This window comes from Cyprinodon tularosa, unplaced genomic scaffold (genome assembly GCF_016077235.1).
Source record: "Cyprinodon tularosa strain WSP-4 unplaced genomic scaffold, ASM1607723v1 ctg421, whole genome shotgun sequence".
Classification (NCBI taxonomy): Eukaryota; Metazoa; Chordata; class Actinopteri; order Cyprinodontiformes; family Cyprinodontidae; genus Cyprinodon; species Cyprinodon tularosa.
In genome coordinates, this window is record NW_024039143.1 from 304,032 (window position 1) to 322,992 (window position 18,961).

The 18,961-nt window shown below is 37.3% G+C and overlaps 1 protein-coding gene across 1 annotated transcript in view; it reads left to right on the forward strand.

The window, feature by feature from the left end:
• The window catches only part of LOC119792566 (calsyntenin-2-like), a 366,929-nt gene that overhangs the window by 214,006 nt on the left and 133,962 nt on the right, over positions 1 to 18,961 (forward strand). Inside the window, exon 6 of the mRNA XM_038299271.1 lies at positions 18,475 to 18,660. Coding sequence (XP_038155199.1) covers positions 18,475 to 18,660 — 186 coding nt within the window. The remainder of the gene's footprint in view (positions 1 to 18,474; positions 18,661 to 18,961) is intronic.

The window sequence follows — 18,961 nt, forward strand, 5'->3', positions numbered from 1 at the left end:
ATCGATACCGCGTTTTTAAAAATCTATTTGATATCAGCAAATGAAAATATATTTGAGTTTATTTTTTTTTCAAAGTGTCAGAAATGGATAACAAAACTGCTATTTTCAATGACTACTTATTTTTGTCCAGCTTTAACATCAGTATCGATATCGGTTATCGGCTACATGAGTTTTAAAATATCGGCATATCGGATATCGGCCAAAATCCCAATATCGCGCATCCCTAGTTTTTACGACTAAAAGTAATAAAAAAAAAATTTCTGCACCCTATTTTCTTTAAATTTACTAAGTCTATATAAACAAAGAGAAAACCAACCATGCAAAGAGGATTTGTCCAGTGGGAGCGCAGTTTGATTAAAAAAAACTGATAGCAACATGGATGAAGATGGATGGATCCGATTTTGTTAAAGAAGTCGTCCGGTCAGCAAGGAATAATCAATGGATCAATATTTGTAACTAAAACATTTGCAGTCATTTAATGAACTTATTGTTAATCAGTAAAAAGATAAAAACTAGTCCTGCAAAATAAAAGTGCTTTAAAGCTGCATATTTTACATGATCTTAAAACATCCAGCTTATAACTTGAGTCACACATCTGCTATAGAAAATTTTCCATTTATAGTATTTTAAGGTTAAGAAAAACAATAGTTTTCTTCTACAGAAACAAAGTAAAAGTAAAAAACAAAAAAAAACAAAAAAAAAACGGTTCCCAAAGTAATGACAAGTAATATCAAAAATATGTAAAACATTATTTTTTTTTTTTTCATTATTTAAATCCGTTAGGAAAAATTTAACTCAAAAATGGTTTGATAAACCTGTTAAAGTTTCCCAACGTAGATTAGTGTTGCTGCTTATCTAAAGGAGAAGTCCGTTCAGCAAGGAATGATCAATGGATCAATGGATCATTATTTATACCTAAAACTCATACGTTCACGGTTATTTAATCAATTTAGCGTTAATCAGTAAAAAAATGAAAGTAATAATTTTCATTGCGATTAATGAAACTGACAATGCCCACGTGCATGGCAGTGAAAAAAATTTTATTATTTCACATTTCATCATCCTCCATGGACCGGTTCGTCGTTAGATTGCCAACTTGAAAAGGAAGGATTTGCCACCGAACATCTGGCCAGTGGGGCGGGTTAGGGTCACCCTAGCGCCCTCTATTGGCCACTGATTGAACACTCCGTAAAAATTCAAAAAAATATCCACTGGACTTGGTTTCCAAGATTTTAAGACATTTCGCTACCTCTTGTTAAAGAAAAATGATTATTTTTAGTTTTTAATACAGTTAATCTTATGGCATGTGTAAAAGGTATGTTGAGCACTCCCATTTTGAACATATTTCTTAATTTTGAACAAGTCTGTGAAGATAACCTTTCCTTGAACCAGATTACTGAATTTAAGTTTGTTCCGGAGAATTTATGGCAGGGAGAGGCCCCGCATTCCAACAGCTATTCTGTGAGGTCTTATCTCATGTTTTCTTTAGCCAGATGTTTGCCGTAAATTAGGGGAAGCTCTAAGTTTTTCTGAGTGTCAGGAGCAAAAGCCAGCCTTGTTTGAATAAATTAAATACAAGAGGATAAAACTTTCTACACAGAAGTAACAAATCAGATTTGCTCTTGCAACTCTCCAAAGATGTCTTTCTACGTCTTTGCTTTCTTTCCTTCTCTCCATTTATGTCAGGTAATTGAATGTATGTATCCGTTGTTCTGCAGTTTCTGGTGTAAGTTTGTGCATTGTCTTATTTCTAAGTTTATGCATTGTCTTATATTGGATTAAACTCTGTAATTCTGTGACGTCAACACGCAATGCTAGTTTTCCTTGTGGCCACACGCAGCTCGCCGAGAGGAACCTGGGAAAGGAAGAGAAAAAGCCAACCTTTTTCCAAAGTTAACTATTTTAGAATATTTTCTTCCTTAACACTCTCCAGGAAGCTTTCTCAATTCAAATGTCTGGATCCGCAGTGAGTTTGAGTCTTATATAGACAAAGCCTTGTATCGCTTGGAAACTTGCAAATGGAAACTGATGAGTGGATCGTTTGGTTCCATCGTTAGCCTGTAATATCTGAAACCTCTCTATGATTCTGAGGGTCGGTCGTTAAAGGTGGGGGAACACCTTTTCAAGGACAGTCTCTGTACTGTGATGAGCGTGGAAGGCTGACTGGAGACATGGAAGCTGCTGGTCATATCATCTCAAAACTGTCGTATAAATATCACAAAGAGTTCATGGACTCTAATGTCTTCCAGGCGTCTGAGCTCAGTTTGTTAAATGCTGTTTTGAACCCCAGTGGGCCTCAGCAGATGGCCGCTCACACTGAGCCTGGTTCTGCTGGAGGTTTCTTCCTGTTCAAGGGGAGTTTTTCCTCTCCACTGTCGCTACAAGCATGCTTAGTGTGAGGGATTGCTGAAGAGTCAATGAGTCGATGCAATAAACTGGTTTTCCTTAGATAGAAAACTAGAAAATCAATCTGACTGGATGATCTGGTGAACTGTAAAGATGACGTGTTGTGAATTTGTGCTATAGAAATAAACTGAATAGAATTTTACAGCTACGTCATCCCTCATACCAGTGGACCAAAGTCTCAGAAGAATCTTTCAGACCCTAAAGGATCTGGAGGTCTAAAGGCAAAAAGGGGTTAAACCTGGTACTAAGGTCTGCTCTGGGTGTAATGAAGCATCCAGCATGGGTCGCATTGAGATCAAAATTTATACTGTATGAAATCTGGCTTTGGCTGTGGCTCCAGTGTGTCCCGTTTAGACGAGACTATAAAGAAAACCATTATATCCCAAAGTAGGAGCTCATGTCTTAAACCTGAGTTCAGGTTCAGGCTTCCACTGTCGTTACCTCAGCACACTTGATTTTACTCTATTGCATAAAGTAGATTGTTGAATATGGATCAACCCTGCCAATTTTCTTCAAAGCCAGGGATACAGGTATGAAACTTTATACCCCCTATAATAAAAGACGGCAGTAACTCAGCAGATTTTAATATAGTACGAGTGAGAGTGCTTTAACATTCCTGAGTTAAAGGAGTCTAAAAATACACCATCAAGAACTAACAGGACTTTTCTTTTAATCCTAACTTTAATATTTATTCTGCTTGGTTTCCCCATCAGGAAATTAATCAACTAAAAAGTAGAGTGCTAAAAAAAAACATAATCAGGCCAAAGTGTTATTTTTCCCAGCTGGGCTCCTGGCAAAGCACCTTTTATATTCCAGGAGTGTTTTCTTTTATTAAAGATAAATGTCAGCGCCAAATATAAGTCACTGATACGAGGCTGTTTAGTTTAATTTCTTCTGACTTTAAATTTAAGCTTGAAGAAAAAGACTAAATAGCTTTTAGTCTGTGTAGAGAAAGTCTCCATTCCTTTGCTTTCTAACTCTCTCCTCGGGTCTCTCAGACAGCGATGTGCCCTTTAGTGTGGGAAAACATCTGCTGATCCACTGCTGTACATGGCAACATGACTGCTGCTCCCTCGACGTTCCCTCGGCTTCTTCTCTGCATTGCAGGCAAGTTCACATCAAAACCTATGAGCACAAAACATTCATCATTTGGCTTCTAACACACTGGAAGTCAGTGTGATCTGAATCTGGACCCTTCTGTTTTGTTTTGGGCCAGTGTTGTGATTATATAAGCATCGCTGTGGAAGATTTATGGTGAGAGGGATCTAGAATAGGAATAAGGCAAACAAAAATCTATGAGGTTTATATAGAAAAACATTTGCCCTGACAATATAGCAGCAGCCATTCAAAATGGCCCTTCCCAGTCAAAAGTCAGCCGAATGGCAGCAAAATCCCCTCCAACTTCCTAACCAGAGAGAACCAAACACATGGGAGGAAGTTGAACCCAGAACCATCTTGCTTTAAGGCAACGCGCCCCACAGTTGCATTAAACAAAAAGTCCAGTCAACAAGGAATAATCAGTTGATCATTACGTATACTTAAAAATGTAGTGTTAAAAAGTAAAAAAAGATATAATAATAATTTTCACAGATTCTGGGAGCGGCCATTTTTGCCCAAATCTAGTAACCCCTCCCTCCTGCCATCTTCCGGCAGTGACGTCACGGTGCGGTAAGCCTAGCGCCATTCTCCCCGCTTTCCAAGCTAAATCAATGGGAACTACTAGACACATCTGCAATCAACAACAATTATTGAAGATTTCCAGAGGACTTCACCATTGAAATTCACCAGAGCTATAGTGAAACTGACAATGCCCATGTGCATGGCAGCTGGATGCTGGAATACATCGGGTAAAAGTGGAAAAAATAGTTATTCCACCTTTCTGATTCCTGATCCTCCACGGACGGGTTGGTCGTTGGATCGCCAACTTGAAGAGGGAGGATTTGCCATCGAACTTCTGGCCAGAGAAAAAACCCGTAATATGTAGCCAACATTTGGAAGAAGAATGTTTTCAAGATGACTTGGATAATAGCGCGTTGTGACAAACACCAGATACAGCACTGGGACTTGATCAACAGCCGATACCGCACCGTGACGTCACTAACCAGTAGGTGGCAGTAGTGTTCTTAGACAAACATGGATGCCTCCAGTAAAGCACATTCACATGGAAATTACTCTGAATTAAAGATACAACTACACTATTTAGTAATTTCATATTTAAACAGGGTGGCCGCGGGTCCTTAAAAAGTCGTAAAAAGTCGTAAATCAATTTTCCTCAAAATAAGGCCTTGAAAAGTATTAAGTTGTCTTAAATTAATTTTGCATGGGTCTTAAATATTTGTGTGTCATGTCACCGTGAAAATGCGGGCAATCTGTTCTGCGAGGTCGAGTATTTTTTTCCGGTAGCCTATGCGCTGCGTTGTCTATGGTTAGGTCAGAGCATAGCCTACTGCGCAGCTCGTATCGCGCAGCTCTTGATGGCGTAGGCTAAAGCATCTACAGGTAGGCCGAATACAGCACTGATAGCCACTCGACTACTTAAACATGGGGAAATGCAAGTTCAATTACAAATGGCTAGAAAAGAATGAATATTCTTGGTTACGGTCGGTGCCTGGCAGCGCTTATGAAGCTAGCTGCATTGTATGTCGGAAGAATTTCAAACTTGGGACAACGGGGATCAGAGCAGTTGAATCTCACGTACAGAGTAAAAAACATAAAGACTATGTCAAAGCACGCCAGCAGCCTGCAATTGCTAGTTTCTGCTCCACCGTTACCACCGCAAGCAACGATGTTAAAAGTACAACGCTGAATGTTACAATAGGAAATCCACAGCCTGCAACAAGCGTGCCGTCTGAGCTCCGAGCAATTTGTGGCTCCACGCCAACACTCCGAGCAGAGGTGGGTGCTGAGGACCATGACAAGCCACCATTCATTCAGGTCTAATGACGGGATTGAAGAACTGTTCAAAGCAATGTTTCCAGATTCGGGGCTTGTTCAGTCATTTACTTGTGGAAAAGACAAAACCAGATACGTAGCTAAATTTCAACCGTCATTTTGATTTGTATTTCCATCGTACGTTTGGTCTTAAATTAATTTAAAAGTGGTATTAAAAGGTCTTAAAAAGTATTACATTTAACTTGTTTATACTTGTAGACACCCTGTTAAAGTACTTTCAGAAGTTTGAATTCTGAATATGAGCGGACTTTTCCTTTAAATTTCAGGACATGTTCCAAAAACCATTAACCAGTCTGACTGACTTTCACAGTGCCTCAGTCTAGAAAGCAGCAGGTAGAGCCTGATTTAGGTCAGAACCAGAATGCTACTAATAGATCCAGTGGAAACAGGTTAGAACCAGTTAGATACACTGCAAAAAAATGGAAATCTGTATGAGTTATTTTTGCTTAAATTAAGTGAATTTTGTCTTGAATTGAGGAGATAAGTAAGACACCTTTCCAATGGAACAAGACAATTTACATTTAAAATAAGAAAAAAAAATTGCTTTGTCTTATTTCAAGTGAACATTATCTAATTGTCTTATTTTAGGAGTAGAAATACTGATTCCATTGGCAAATCGTCCTATTTACCTACTAAAATTAAGGGTAAATACACTTATATTAAGAAATTTTGTACTTATTTCTAAATGGTTTTTGCAGTGTAACCACAGGTTTGACTTGAAATCATTTATATATATATATATATATATATATATATATATATATATATATATATATATATATATATATATATATATATATATATATATATATATATATATATATATATATATATATATATTTTTTTTTTTTTAAAGCTCTTCCTGCAACCAGCTGTATAAATTTTAAAGATATCCAGCTCATGGACATAATAAAGGACATCATTAAAACATTGCTCCATTGCGGCTGCAATCTGTTACGGTTACAGAAAATTGCTCATGCATTATGTGTTTTTCTATGGGAAGCATAAACTCAGCAGACTGTCCAGCTGTGTGTTGAATATATAAGGGTTCAGTCGGTCTGGAAAACCACACTGCTCCTAAAGCAGAGGTCATTGCTGGTGTCTAATATAGAAATTGTCACATTCTCACGACGATAGAGAATCTCTGTGATGAAACAATAAGATCTGAATTTCCTCAGGACTCTGTAGAGCTGTTAACTGTTTGTCATATAAAGGACAAAGGTGCTTAAACAGGTTACTAAAGCCAAAAAAATACGCCTCTCTCTTTGCAGATTGACTTAATGTCCGCGTGTTTCTCTCTAACCCAGAAACCTTAAATGATTCATGTCCAAGTGGAGGCCGAGCCTCTCCTACCTCTCTATATGCAGCCGCCATCCCGAGCTCATTACAGCTCATATTTCTTTCCACCTTTACAGGCTCCTCACCATGAATCCTTAACCAGGTGCTGCCTCTTTCTCCTCCATTCCTCACCGTGTAAAGCCAGCCCCATATTGAGTTAAAGCCGAGTCACAGACAGGTCATTTCGGTGTGTTTTGTGTTGAGTGTGTTATCAGAGTTTCCGTGCTCACCACGGCGAAGACGCTGACCTTGCACTGCAAAAACGAGCTAGAAATAAGTACAAATTTCTTAAATTAAGTGTATTCACCCTTAATTTGAGTATGTAAATGAGATAATTTGCCAATGGAATGAGTATTTTTACTCTTAAAATTAGATAATTAGTTAATATGCACTTGAAATAAGACAAAGCACATTTTTTTTCTTATTTTAAATGTAAATTGTCTAGTTCCATTGGTAAAATGTCTCTTTTATCTACTCAATTCAAGAACAAATGCACTTATTTTAAGAAAAAAGATTACTTATCCAGATTTAGATTTTTTGCAGTGTGTCAAACTGTTCAATGACATCCACAGATATGCAGATTGTGAAAGAGGCACAATGGTGGTATTAGTGGACGTCATTGGAGCGTTTACACTGCAAAAACTATATAAAAATATGTAAAAATATATTAAATTAAGTGTATTTACCATTAATTTGAGTAGGTAAATGAGATAGTTTGCCAATGGAATGAGTATTTTTGCTTTTAAAATAAGAAAATTAGATAAAATGCACCTGAAATAAGACAATGCAATTGTGTTTTCTTATTTTAAGTGTAAATTGTCTTGTTCCATTGGCAAAATGTCTCTTTTACCTCCTCAATTCAAGAACAAATGCACTTATTTTAAGAAAAAAGGACTTTTCTAGATTTAGATTTTTTGCAGTTTGAAAATATTGTCTGACAGGTAACCGGTTCGTGGCGCAAAAAAGGTTGGGGACCGCTGCACTACACCACGCACCATCAGGCTGAAAGTCAACCTGATTGAAAAAGTCTCCGAACTTTTGCCAAAAAAGGGCAAACATTTTTACAGTGTATGTCCAGCTTTTAAGTAAATGTCTGTTGTCCTGATGTTACTTCTTCACACTGAGGCATACTTGCAGCTTTCCTATTATATTATTTCCTATTACACACTGGAAAAAGGATCTAAAAATAAGTAAAAATGTCTTAAATTAAGTGTATTTACGCTTAATTTGAGTAGGTAAATGAGATAGTTTGCCAATGGAATGAGTATTTTTGCTTTTAAAATAAGAAAATTAGATAAAATGCACCTGAAATAAGACAATGCAATTGGGTTTTCTTATTGTAAGTGTAAATTGTGTTGTTCCATTGGCAAAATCTCTCTTTTACCTACTAAATCCAAGAACAAATACACTTATTTTAAGAAAAAATGACTTATCTAGATTTCGATTTTTTTCAAGTGTACACACTGCAAAAACCATCTAGAAATAAGTAAAAAATGTCTTAAAGTGTATTTACCCTTAATTTAAGCAGATAAATAAGATGATTTGCCAATGGAATGAGTATTTTTACTCTTAAAATTTGATAATTAGTTAATATGCACTTGAAATAAGACAAAGCACTTTTTTTTTTTTCATATTTTAAATGTAAATTGTCTAGTTCCATTGGTAAGGTATTCCACTTAACTCCTCATTTTAAGAAAACATTTGCTTAATTCAAGCAAAAATTACTCATTTAGATTTCCATTTTTTGCAGTGCACATGTTGATTTTATGTATACACATGCATATTTCTATCGTGTGCGGGCAGTGCTTTTATTTTATTTTATTTACTTTTATTTATTTTAGTTATTGTATCTTTTTGTGCAGCACTTTGGAAACTTTGTGTTTATTGAAATCGTGCTATATAAATAAAGTGGATTGGATTATTACTCTCAATCCCTGACCACCTTTGAGCAGCGAATTCCCAGAGCAGACTAGAGCATGAGATGACACGTAAAGAAGTGATCTAAAGGTGAGGCTGGGCCGTAAATCTCAGAGCAACCCGGTGCCAATTCCTCAAGAAAGACATGTTGGAGAGAGAGAGAAAGATATAAACCTGAATAAATCAGGAAAACCTTTTTATGCCTTTGGTCCTTTTTTCACTTATTTTTATTTTTTTACATGTGTGTTCCTGTTAAGCATGCCCCACAGTTTGTATACAATTTAATCCCAACCACAGACAATCCCATTGTAACTGTGCTGCAAACAGCCAACAGCTTTTAAAGACTGGAGGTAAATCAGCCACAAAACAGATGCAGTGTCTCTATGTGTTTGAGTGCGGCGTAGTGATTGTGTGAGGAAGGGAACATGGCAGATTTAACAGGCCGCTGAACAAAAAGCAGCCCCCCCCCCAATGCTTTTATCTAGACACCATGCTTTTGCCTTTAGCTCCTTACATGTTCTGTTCTTACCGATTGGTGAATTGGCAGTCATTCACGTCCACAAGCTGCGCGGATGTTTTTAAACGCCTGACAGATTTTCGGTTCGTTGTTTTTTTTAGTTTTAAATGAAGTGAGCGTAAAGAAAAAAAATTCAACAGTGTTTGTACGACACATGCAGCTGAAAACTGATTTTTGTATTCAAACGTACAAACTTATAATTCTTTTGATTTGTCATGATTTTACTAAAGTTCAAACCCAAATGCAGAAGACCGAACAAGTGTTGCTCTGAACACTGCTCAACCGGAACTGAAAAGTGAGGGGAAGACACAGCGGTTAGTTCAGGCTCAGTGGGAAATTTAACATGGGAACTTGGAGAAGAGGATTTGGTTGCTGACTCACATTTCCAGGGAAGTTGTTGAATCCTTGACTCCTGTCTGTATGCTGTGGTTCCAGTGTTTGTCTGATTCGGTGGAAGGCGGAACAGGGTTTACACAGAATGCGGTTGTTTGTAGGTGAACGGAGAAAACTGACTGCAACTCAGATTTCCTACGGTACTTGAATGGGTCGCAGCGGAGATGAATCCCTTTCTCAGTGCAAAGCCCAAACGATCTTTTGGGGAAAGTGGATCCAAACCTCCTGTTTGAACCCCAGCTCAGTTTGAAGCTCAGGTGATCCTTCCAGGGAGAGAAGGTCAGAAAAAATCAAGTTTACAGGATGACTTCCTGCCGAGAGGTAAACACAAAACAATGTTAAACTCAGGTTGACAAGAACTCAGTTTGACTCAGCAAACTCAGCTTGGCTAGAGTACCCTAAACCGGCAAACACTCTGGCGTCGAGGTAGTGGCAGTCAGCAGCTTAAGAACACTCCGCTAACGAGGAAACCATCAGCAGGTGTGTGAGGAGGCGGACCAGAACCAGGCGCCTCCTGGTGGAGGAAGGGAGACAAACACAAAAACACAAACCACACAGACAGGCGTCCTGACACGATTAAGTTGAAATGTTTTATTAATGCTTATTTGAAAGATTCCATATGCTAATATTTTATGCTAACCAAAGTCTAATCAAGGCATAAGTACGATGAAATATTGGCCGTCATTCAACATCTATTTTTATTATTTTTTTAAGAAATATTCACCTAAGAAGAAGAAAAGACGTTTGGTTTTATGACAGCTGCCTCAGGCCCGGTCGCCTCCTGGGGTTTTTCCTACTGTTGGTGCCGGTGTTCTGTCAGATCAGCATACAAATAGTCAATACTCATGTGCAAGACATCACATTTGCGCTTATCCCTTTATTTTTCTATGACAAATAGACTTTAAACTACCTTAATGGGTGTTTTCTACCACTTTAGTCATGTAGAAAGAAAAACAATTTAAGGTCAGATCACTATATGCTTAAAGAAACACCAAAAAGTAAGTAATTAAATAGTTTTTTGGTACATGACTAAAGGGATAAACAGGTATTTAATATGGGTGGGTATTAGGGGTGTCAACAATAATCGATTCAGCGATGCATTGCAATGCGGGGCATGCACGATTCAGCATCGATGCGGCAACGTGCCATAATCGATTATGTCACTGTTTATTTTCTGGACTCAAATGGACAAGTTGTGAAGTTTCAATTACTTCCGGGGGCATACCAACAACAATCAAGATGGCTGAGGCGGAGGGAGATGACCGCGATAGACGGCTAGGCCTAATTAAAAACGCACCAAAAGCTTGGAAAGCGGATATCTGGGCACATTTCGGATTTTATGAAGTCAATGGGATTTTGATGCATCGCAATGCATCGTAGAATCGAATTGAATCGAATCGTTACCTGGTGAATCGTAATCGAATCGAATCGTGAGGGCAGTGCCAATGCACACCCCTAGTGGGTATGCCGGTCTGACTGGGTATGCTCATCTGACAGAACAGTGCTGTTCTGTCAGAGGAGCAAAAAACATTTTAATTACTTAAGTTTTGGTGTTTTTTGAAGCGTATGACGATCTGACCTTAAATAGTTTTTTCTGTACATGACCTAAACAGAACCTCAAGTTCATTCTGCATCATTGTCACTATTAAAAAGACTTAATAGGGGAGAACTGGACTCTGGGTCCATTAATGGTTCTGTTCTGCATTCACTCTGGCATTATTTCTCTTGCAAACACCATTCAAGTGAATTATTTGTTCACATTCGTGCTCCCGATAGCACAATACTGCTGTCAGCTGTTGTTTAATGTGCTCTTACTGTACAACAGTGCCTGTGCTGCATACATACATTAAACAGTATTTTTAAAAATATGTTCTGCGTTTTTAAAAGGTAATCAGACACCCCTGCAAACAGTTTTTATGCAAATATAAACAGCCTAGTAATGTTTGGCCAATATAGCATTAAGATGTTTAAAAGATGATTGTCTGTCAGTATCTAATGTAAAACTACTGCAGAACGTAAGTAAAAGACCTCTGTGCAGAAAGTGGCTCATGCAATAGTCAGAGAATGTCGTTATCGCCATAAGTGTTATTGCAACCCTTGGTTAGGAAGTCGTTATCTCACACACAGGGATGATAACCTCAGCTTTAGAAAATAAAGGCTTTACTGCCATGAAACTGAAATGAATGTGTAACCTCATTAGTGCGTCATTATAAGCCTGAGAACATCATCCTAACTGTTGGCTAATGATATTCATAAAAATAAAGCAACTTGAAAAAAAGAACATAACTTTAGAATCAAATTAAAGAATCAGTCGAGGAATTAAAGTCCTGATTTTGGTCCCATCAAACATTTTTAGAAAGGCTGCTATCACACACTGACCAGGCTGGCCCAGGCCTCCAAGGGCCCTAAGCACAAGTTTTATTTTGAGACCCTCTATTTCTGCAATTAATATTAATTTCGGATCAACAGTGGAACTAAAATGCTGATATTATGCTGTGTTCAGACAGCAAGCAGCAGTGGCAGCAGAAACGGCTAGTTTAAATGCAAAGTCAATGGTTGACGCGCATCAAGGCGCAGCAAAAGTTCCCACAAAAGTTCTAGAGCGCCTCATGAGCTTCTGAGCATCTGACGCGCGCAACGCTGTTGATAAGCAGCAGCTGCTGGAGTTGGAATATTGAACTTTAGCTGCTGGATGCGCCACATCAACCAATCAGAGAAGCTGATCTGGGAGCTGGCAGGGAGTCAGACACAGCACTGCTGATGCAGAGCGCTATGATCGCTCCTCTGAAACAGTTTATTAACGCCTAAATTAACTTAAAATGTAGAAACCTGCTGGTAAAATATGCTTTTATTATCCAGGTGCCTGCAGTTTGGATTACGTGCGTGAAAAACACCTTTCAGCTGTCGCAAACAGTAGCGGAAAAGAGGCGACTGCTGTTCAGTGGGATTCCCAGTGACAGCGCACCGCCGGTATGTGGAGGTCTGAGCTAGCCTCGTGAGACCATCCTGATCTCGCGAGCTTTCAAGGTTTCACTCGCAGATCAGTCTGGAGACTCTCCGTTAAAGAAAATTTGGAGCCGTTCACCAAACGAACGTCCAATCAGCGTTGGCTTTGAGGCGGGTTGAGGTGTGACGCAACGAGAAGCGCGACAGTTCAGTCTAAAGAACATGGATGAAACTAGCGTTAGCGTGGCTATCAAGCAAGTTTTATGGGAATTACAGAGTATTTCTTCACTGAAAGAAGAGCAAAACACTGCTCTGGAGGCTTTTCTCAGAGGAAAAGATTATTTTGCTCTTCTCCCGACTGGTTTTGGCAAGAGTAGCCTGGCTTGTGGTTGTGTTTTCGTCGTCGCTCCGTTAGTACGTCATATTCTCCGTTGATCTGATTGGTTTATTTGGCCCGTCTATCACCAACATAGGCCAATCAGCTAACCAGTATTTTCGCCCCTTCCCAAAATTACTTCAACGGAAGGTTTCCAGATGGATATGTGGAGCAAATCCATCTGGCGGAGTCAGGTTAGGTCTGAGCGGCTCCCACAGAGAAATAATATTTCATTTCATTTTCATTTATTGTTTATTTGAAAGGGGACAGTGTACATTAATAAACATTAAAACAATGTAAATATACCCGAGTTAGCTAAGGAGTGCTAATTTTCATCGGTAGAAGAATACCAATTATATAAAAACATTATGGTTAAGAAGTAAAATGTATGTAAAATGATTAAAAATTAATTGTAAAATTATTTAAATACACACTAAAAACCTTAGTGCCCACAAATTTGTCTCTCTACAAGCCATTTTTTTGCATTCTTTTTGAATGAAGAGAATGACAAAGATTCTCTGATGGTTTCTGGCACTGTGTTCCATTGCTGAGATGCTCTTACGGAGAAGACATATTTGAAGGCAGGAAGGTAATCTGGATTCTTTTACTGCACAGATTAAGTTTTCAGGTGGACTTTCTCACTTAAAAACACATTAAAACTACTTTTTACCCACTGATCACAGCTAATATAGCTGCCATTATTACAGGCAAAGAAAGGATAGAGTAGCTCCGCCCAATGAGCATCAGGCACACTTTTTATCCGCTCAGCTGAAGCAGCAAAGATGCTTCAGCTGCGCGTCAGAACTAAACTTGTACAAGCATCAAAAATGAAGCAGCACGAACGGTTTTGCTGCCCCTGCTGCGTGCGGCTTGAATGTAGCATTAATGCATTCTCCGTCACATCTCAACCAGTCCGGCAAAAGACCGCCTTCACTGGAAAAATTATCTAGAAATAAGTAAAAATTTCTTAAATTAACTGCTTTTACCCTTTATTTTAGTAGGTAAATGAGATAGTTTGCCAATGGAATGAGTATTTTTACTCTTAAAATAAGATAATTAGATAACAAGCACTTGAAATAAGATAATTAAATTGTTTTCTCCTATTTTAAATGTAAATTGTCTTGTTCCACTGGCAAGATGTCTCTTTTACCTCCTCAATCCAAGATCAAATGCACTTATTTTAAGAAAAAATGACTTATCTAGATTTCGATTTTTTACAGTGTTGTTGCACTGCAAAAATGATCTAGAAATAAGTAAACATTTCTTAAATTAAGTGTATTTCCACTCAATTTGGGCAGGTAAATAATATTATTTGCCAATAGAATGAGTAGTTTTGGTATTAAAATAAGATATTTAGATGATAATAAGCACTTGAAATAAGACAATGTAATTGTCTTTTTCTTAATTTAAATGTAAATTGTCTTGTGGCAAAGTGTCTCACTTACCACCTAAATTCAAGAGAAAATTTTCTTATTTTAAGAAAGAAATGACTTATTTAGATTTAGATTTTTTGCAGTGTGAGCCTGGTTCTGCTAGAGGTTTCTTCCCAAAGGGGACTTTTTCCTCTCCACTGTTGCCTAATGCTTGCTCATCATGGACAGGTTCATGCAAACCTGTGTTTATCCAAGCTTGACTTCCATCTTTAAGGTCCCTGAGTGAGGATCTCACCAAGTCAGCTCAGTTCAGCAGTCTATGGACTGAACAGACTTCATCTTTCTCCGCTCCACCACCAGTTTCAGGCCTGGGGGGGTGGGGGCGGGAGGGGTGGTTGGGGGGGTACAGCCCTGTCCTCATACACCTGCTTATGCATATTAAAGGAATAGTACACCCAAAACATGATTAGCCTTCATTTTCTACTCACCCCCATGCTGAACAACACTCTGGAGTACTTTTTTGATATCTCAAATGCATCTGGAGATCTGGGAGGCTTCTTGCTGTCTGCTGACATTCAAATAATGGAGGTCTATGGCGCCCGAGACAGAAAGGTCCATAAAAGTCCACAAAAAACGTGTCAATATTCCTCCATACTGCTCGTCCAATGTATTCCAAGTGTCCTGAGTGGGTAGCGTCCAGAATTTACTCGAAACGAAGTCATTTAGAATGTTTTTAGAGCATAAACAGTAGTGTATAGGATTTCCTGAAAGCGCGTTCATGACGCTACGGAAACCGCGGCAGACCAAACCAGATGAAAGTGCGCATTCAGCTCGGCAAAGAACTCATGCTCTTCCTCAACAATGAAGTCCTCAGACATTTTTCTTTCGTTGTTTCTTTCTTTGCACAGGTAAACAGCACATTTCTTCTTCTACGCTTGCATTATCGGCAGAGCAGACGCTGAATGCGCACTTTCATCTGGTTTGGTCTGCCGGCTTCCGTAGCGTCGTGAACGCGCTTTTAGGAAATCCTATACACTACTGTTTATGCTCTAAAAACATTCTAAATGACTTCGTTTCGAGTAAATTATGGACGCTACCCACTCAGGACACTTGGAATACATTGGACGAGCAGTATGAAGGAATATTGACACGTTTTTTGTGGACTTTTATGGACCTTTCTGTCTCGGGCGCCATAGACCTCCATTATTTGAATGTCAGCAGACAGCAAGAAGCCTCCCAGATCTCCAGATGCATTTGAGATATCAAAAAAGTACTCCAGAGTGTTGTTCAGCATGGGGGGTGAGTAGAAAATGAAGGCTAATCATGTTTTGAGTGTACTATTCCTTTAAAGTAAAATTCAGGGTAATGTTTCCTGTCGAGGTCTGAGCGCCAAAGACTAATTGCATCGATAAAATTCTTCTGTCTTTTTTATTCCATGCGAGATTTTCAGATTGAATTTTATTTGAACCTGAACATCAAATGTTAATAAGATTAATCCTCATAATATATTTCTTTCCAGGTTAAATAAAGTTTATCTGAACTATAATCAAACTGAGCTGAAGCAGCATTCTTTTATTTTCAATTGAAACAAAACACTGAATTATTCTCTCTCATTATTCTGGCATTTAGTGAAAAATAATTTTGTTGAATCTGAATAATTGTCATTCAGTTAGAAGAAATTGTTTTTATTTTTTTGCCAGGTGTGTTTGTATAATTTTAATTGAATAAAAAAAGGTTTGTACGAGTATCTCGCTGAGCAGCTTCAAAACTTCATAAAAGATATAAACCTTAGATCTTATTTGCAGTTCATCGTCTCTTTTACGGAAGGATAGGCTACCAGATGAACACAAATGTTCAACACAAAGGCTGGAGGAAAAGATTGGCAATCAAAAGCCAAAAATAAAAGCTAGAGCAGACGACCATTCATGTATGAGAGGACGGTGACAGCGTAATGACTGCCGCCGCCGCCGCCGCTGAGACAGGCGTGCTCTCCAAAAACAATGGCCCCATTTCATTAGCCAGCTACTTGGTACCAGGAGGACATAGATTCCTTATTACAAAACGAGCAGAAACATCTAAAAATGAAAGATCTATTATAGATTGACAAGATTCTACACTGCAAAAAATGGAAATCTAAATCAGTCATTTTTTCTTAAACTAAGTGCAATTGTTCTTGAATTGAGGAGGTAAGTGGGATGCTTTGCCAATGGAACAAGACAATTTACATTTAAAATAAGAAAAAGCAACCTCATTGTCTTATTTCAAGTAAATATTATCTAATAATCTTATATTAAGAGTAAAAATACTCATTCCATTGGCAAATTATCCCATTTACCTACTAAAATGAAATACGCTTGAATTAAGACTTTTTTACTTCTTTCTAGACCATTTTTGCAGTGTAAACCACTGGAAAAAAATCGAAATCTAGATAAGTAATTTTTTCTTAAAATAAGTGTATTCGTTCTTGGATTTAGGAGGTAAAAGAGAGATTTTGCCGATGGAACAGGGCAATTTACATTTAAAATAAGAAAACACAATTGCATTGTCTTATTTCAGGTGCATTTTATCTAACTTTCTTATTTTAAGAGAAAAAAATACTGATTCCATTGTCAAACTATCTCATTTACCGACTCAAATTAAGCGTAAATACGCTTAATTTAAGACATTTCTACTTATTTTTAGATCCTTTTTCCAGGGGTATCAGAAAATGTGCCACAACACTGGAAAAAAAAGAAATCTAGACAAGTCATTTTTTCTTCAAATAAGTGCATTTGTTCTTGGATTGAGGAAAACAGACATTTTGCCAATGGAACAAAACAATTTACACTTTAAATAAGAAAACAATTGCATTGTCTTATTTCAAGTGCATATTATCTAATTATCTTATTTTAACAGTAAACATGCTCATTCCAATGACAAACTATCTCATTTACCAACTCAAATTAAGGGTAAATACACTTTATTTAAGACATTTTTACTTATTTCTAGATCGTTTTTCCAGAGAACAGAAATGCAGCGTAGCTACACTGCAAAATCAATCTAGAGTTAAGTGAAAATGTCTTAAATTAAGTGTATTTACCCTTAATTTGATTAGGTAAATGAGATAGTTTGCCAATGGAATTGGTATTTTTACTCTTAAAATAAGATCATTAGATAATATGCACTTGAAATAAGACAATGCAATTGTGTTTTCTTATTTTAAGTGTAAATTGTCTTGTTCCATTGGCAAAATGTCTCTTTTATATCCTCAAACAAGAACAAATGCACTTATTTTAAGAAGAAATGACTTGGCTAGATTTTGTTTTTTTTCCAGTGTATATTGATGATCTACACTGGAAAAAATCTAAATCTAGATAAGTCATTATTTCTTCAAATAAGAGCATTTGTTCTTGAATTAAGAAGCTAAAAGAGAATTTTGCCAATGGATCAAGACAATGTAGATTTAAAATAAGAAAACACAATTGCATTGTCTTATTTCAAGTGCATATTATCTAATTATCTTATTTTAAGAGTAAAAATACTCATTCCATTGGCAAACTACCTCATTTACCTGCTCAAATTAAGGGTAAATACACTTCATTTAAGAAATTTTAACTTATTTCTATATCGTTTTTTCCAGTGTAACCCTCCAAACACTGCAGAAAAGATGAAAATGCCTTAAATTTAGTGCATTTACCCTTAATTTGAGTAGGTAAATAAGATGATTTTCCAATGCAATGAGTATTTTTACTCTTAAAATAAGATAGTTAGATAATATGCACTGAAATAAAACAATACAATTGTTTTTTTCTTATTGTAAATACAAATTGTCTTGTTTCATTGTGAAAGTGTCTCACTTACCTCCTCAATTCAGGAAACAATGTGCTTATTTTAAGAAAAAAATTACTTATTTAGATTTCAATTTTTTTGCATTGAAGAGAACATTGTAAAAAGGATCTAGAAATAAGTAAAACTTTCTTAAATTAAGTGTATTTACTCTTAATTTGAGTGGGTAAATGAAATGCTTTGCCAATGGAATGAGTATTTTTGACTCTTAAAAGAAGAAATTTAGATAAAATGCACTTGAAATAAGACAATGCAATTGTGTTTTCTTATTTTAAATGTAAATTGTCTTGTTCCATCGGCAAAATGTCTTTTTTACCTGCTCAATCCAAGATCAATATGCACTTATTTTAGGAAAAAATAAAAAATTTTCCAGTGAAGAACATCCCTGTTATTTATTCTAACGTCGCCCCTCCGTCTCTTTCTTTTCCCAGGCTGGAATAAACGAGTTGACTATGAGCCGGGGACGGGCAGCAAGCAGCTGTTTCCCAAGATGCACCTGGAGACATGCGGCGAGCCGCTGTCTTCGCTGAGGGTCACCGTGGAGCTGCAGACCAGCCATATTGGGAAGGGCTGCGACCGGGAGACCTACTCTGAGAAATCCCTACAGAAGCTTTGTGGTTGGTTTCTTCTTCCGTTTTTTTATTTTTTATTTTTATCTGAAACAGCTTACAAAGGCTAACACCCAATCAGGCTTTATTTTTCTCAGTAAGTGCAATAAGTGGGCGTGTTACTGGTGATCTAAAAAGATTGTTACGCAAATGTTAAGACATAAAAAAAAACATTTTGGTTCGGAGGTAATAATGAGAAAATAATGTAAGGATATATTTATTTGAATGCTATTTGGGACGTTTCAAATGTATTTACATTTGAACATAATCTCTCAGTCCTTTTACAAACAATTACTAAAAAGAGCAAAAT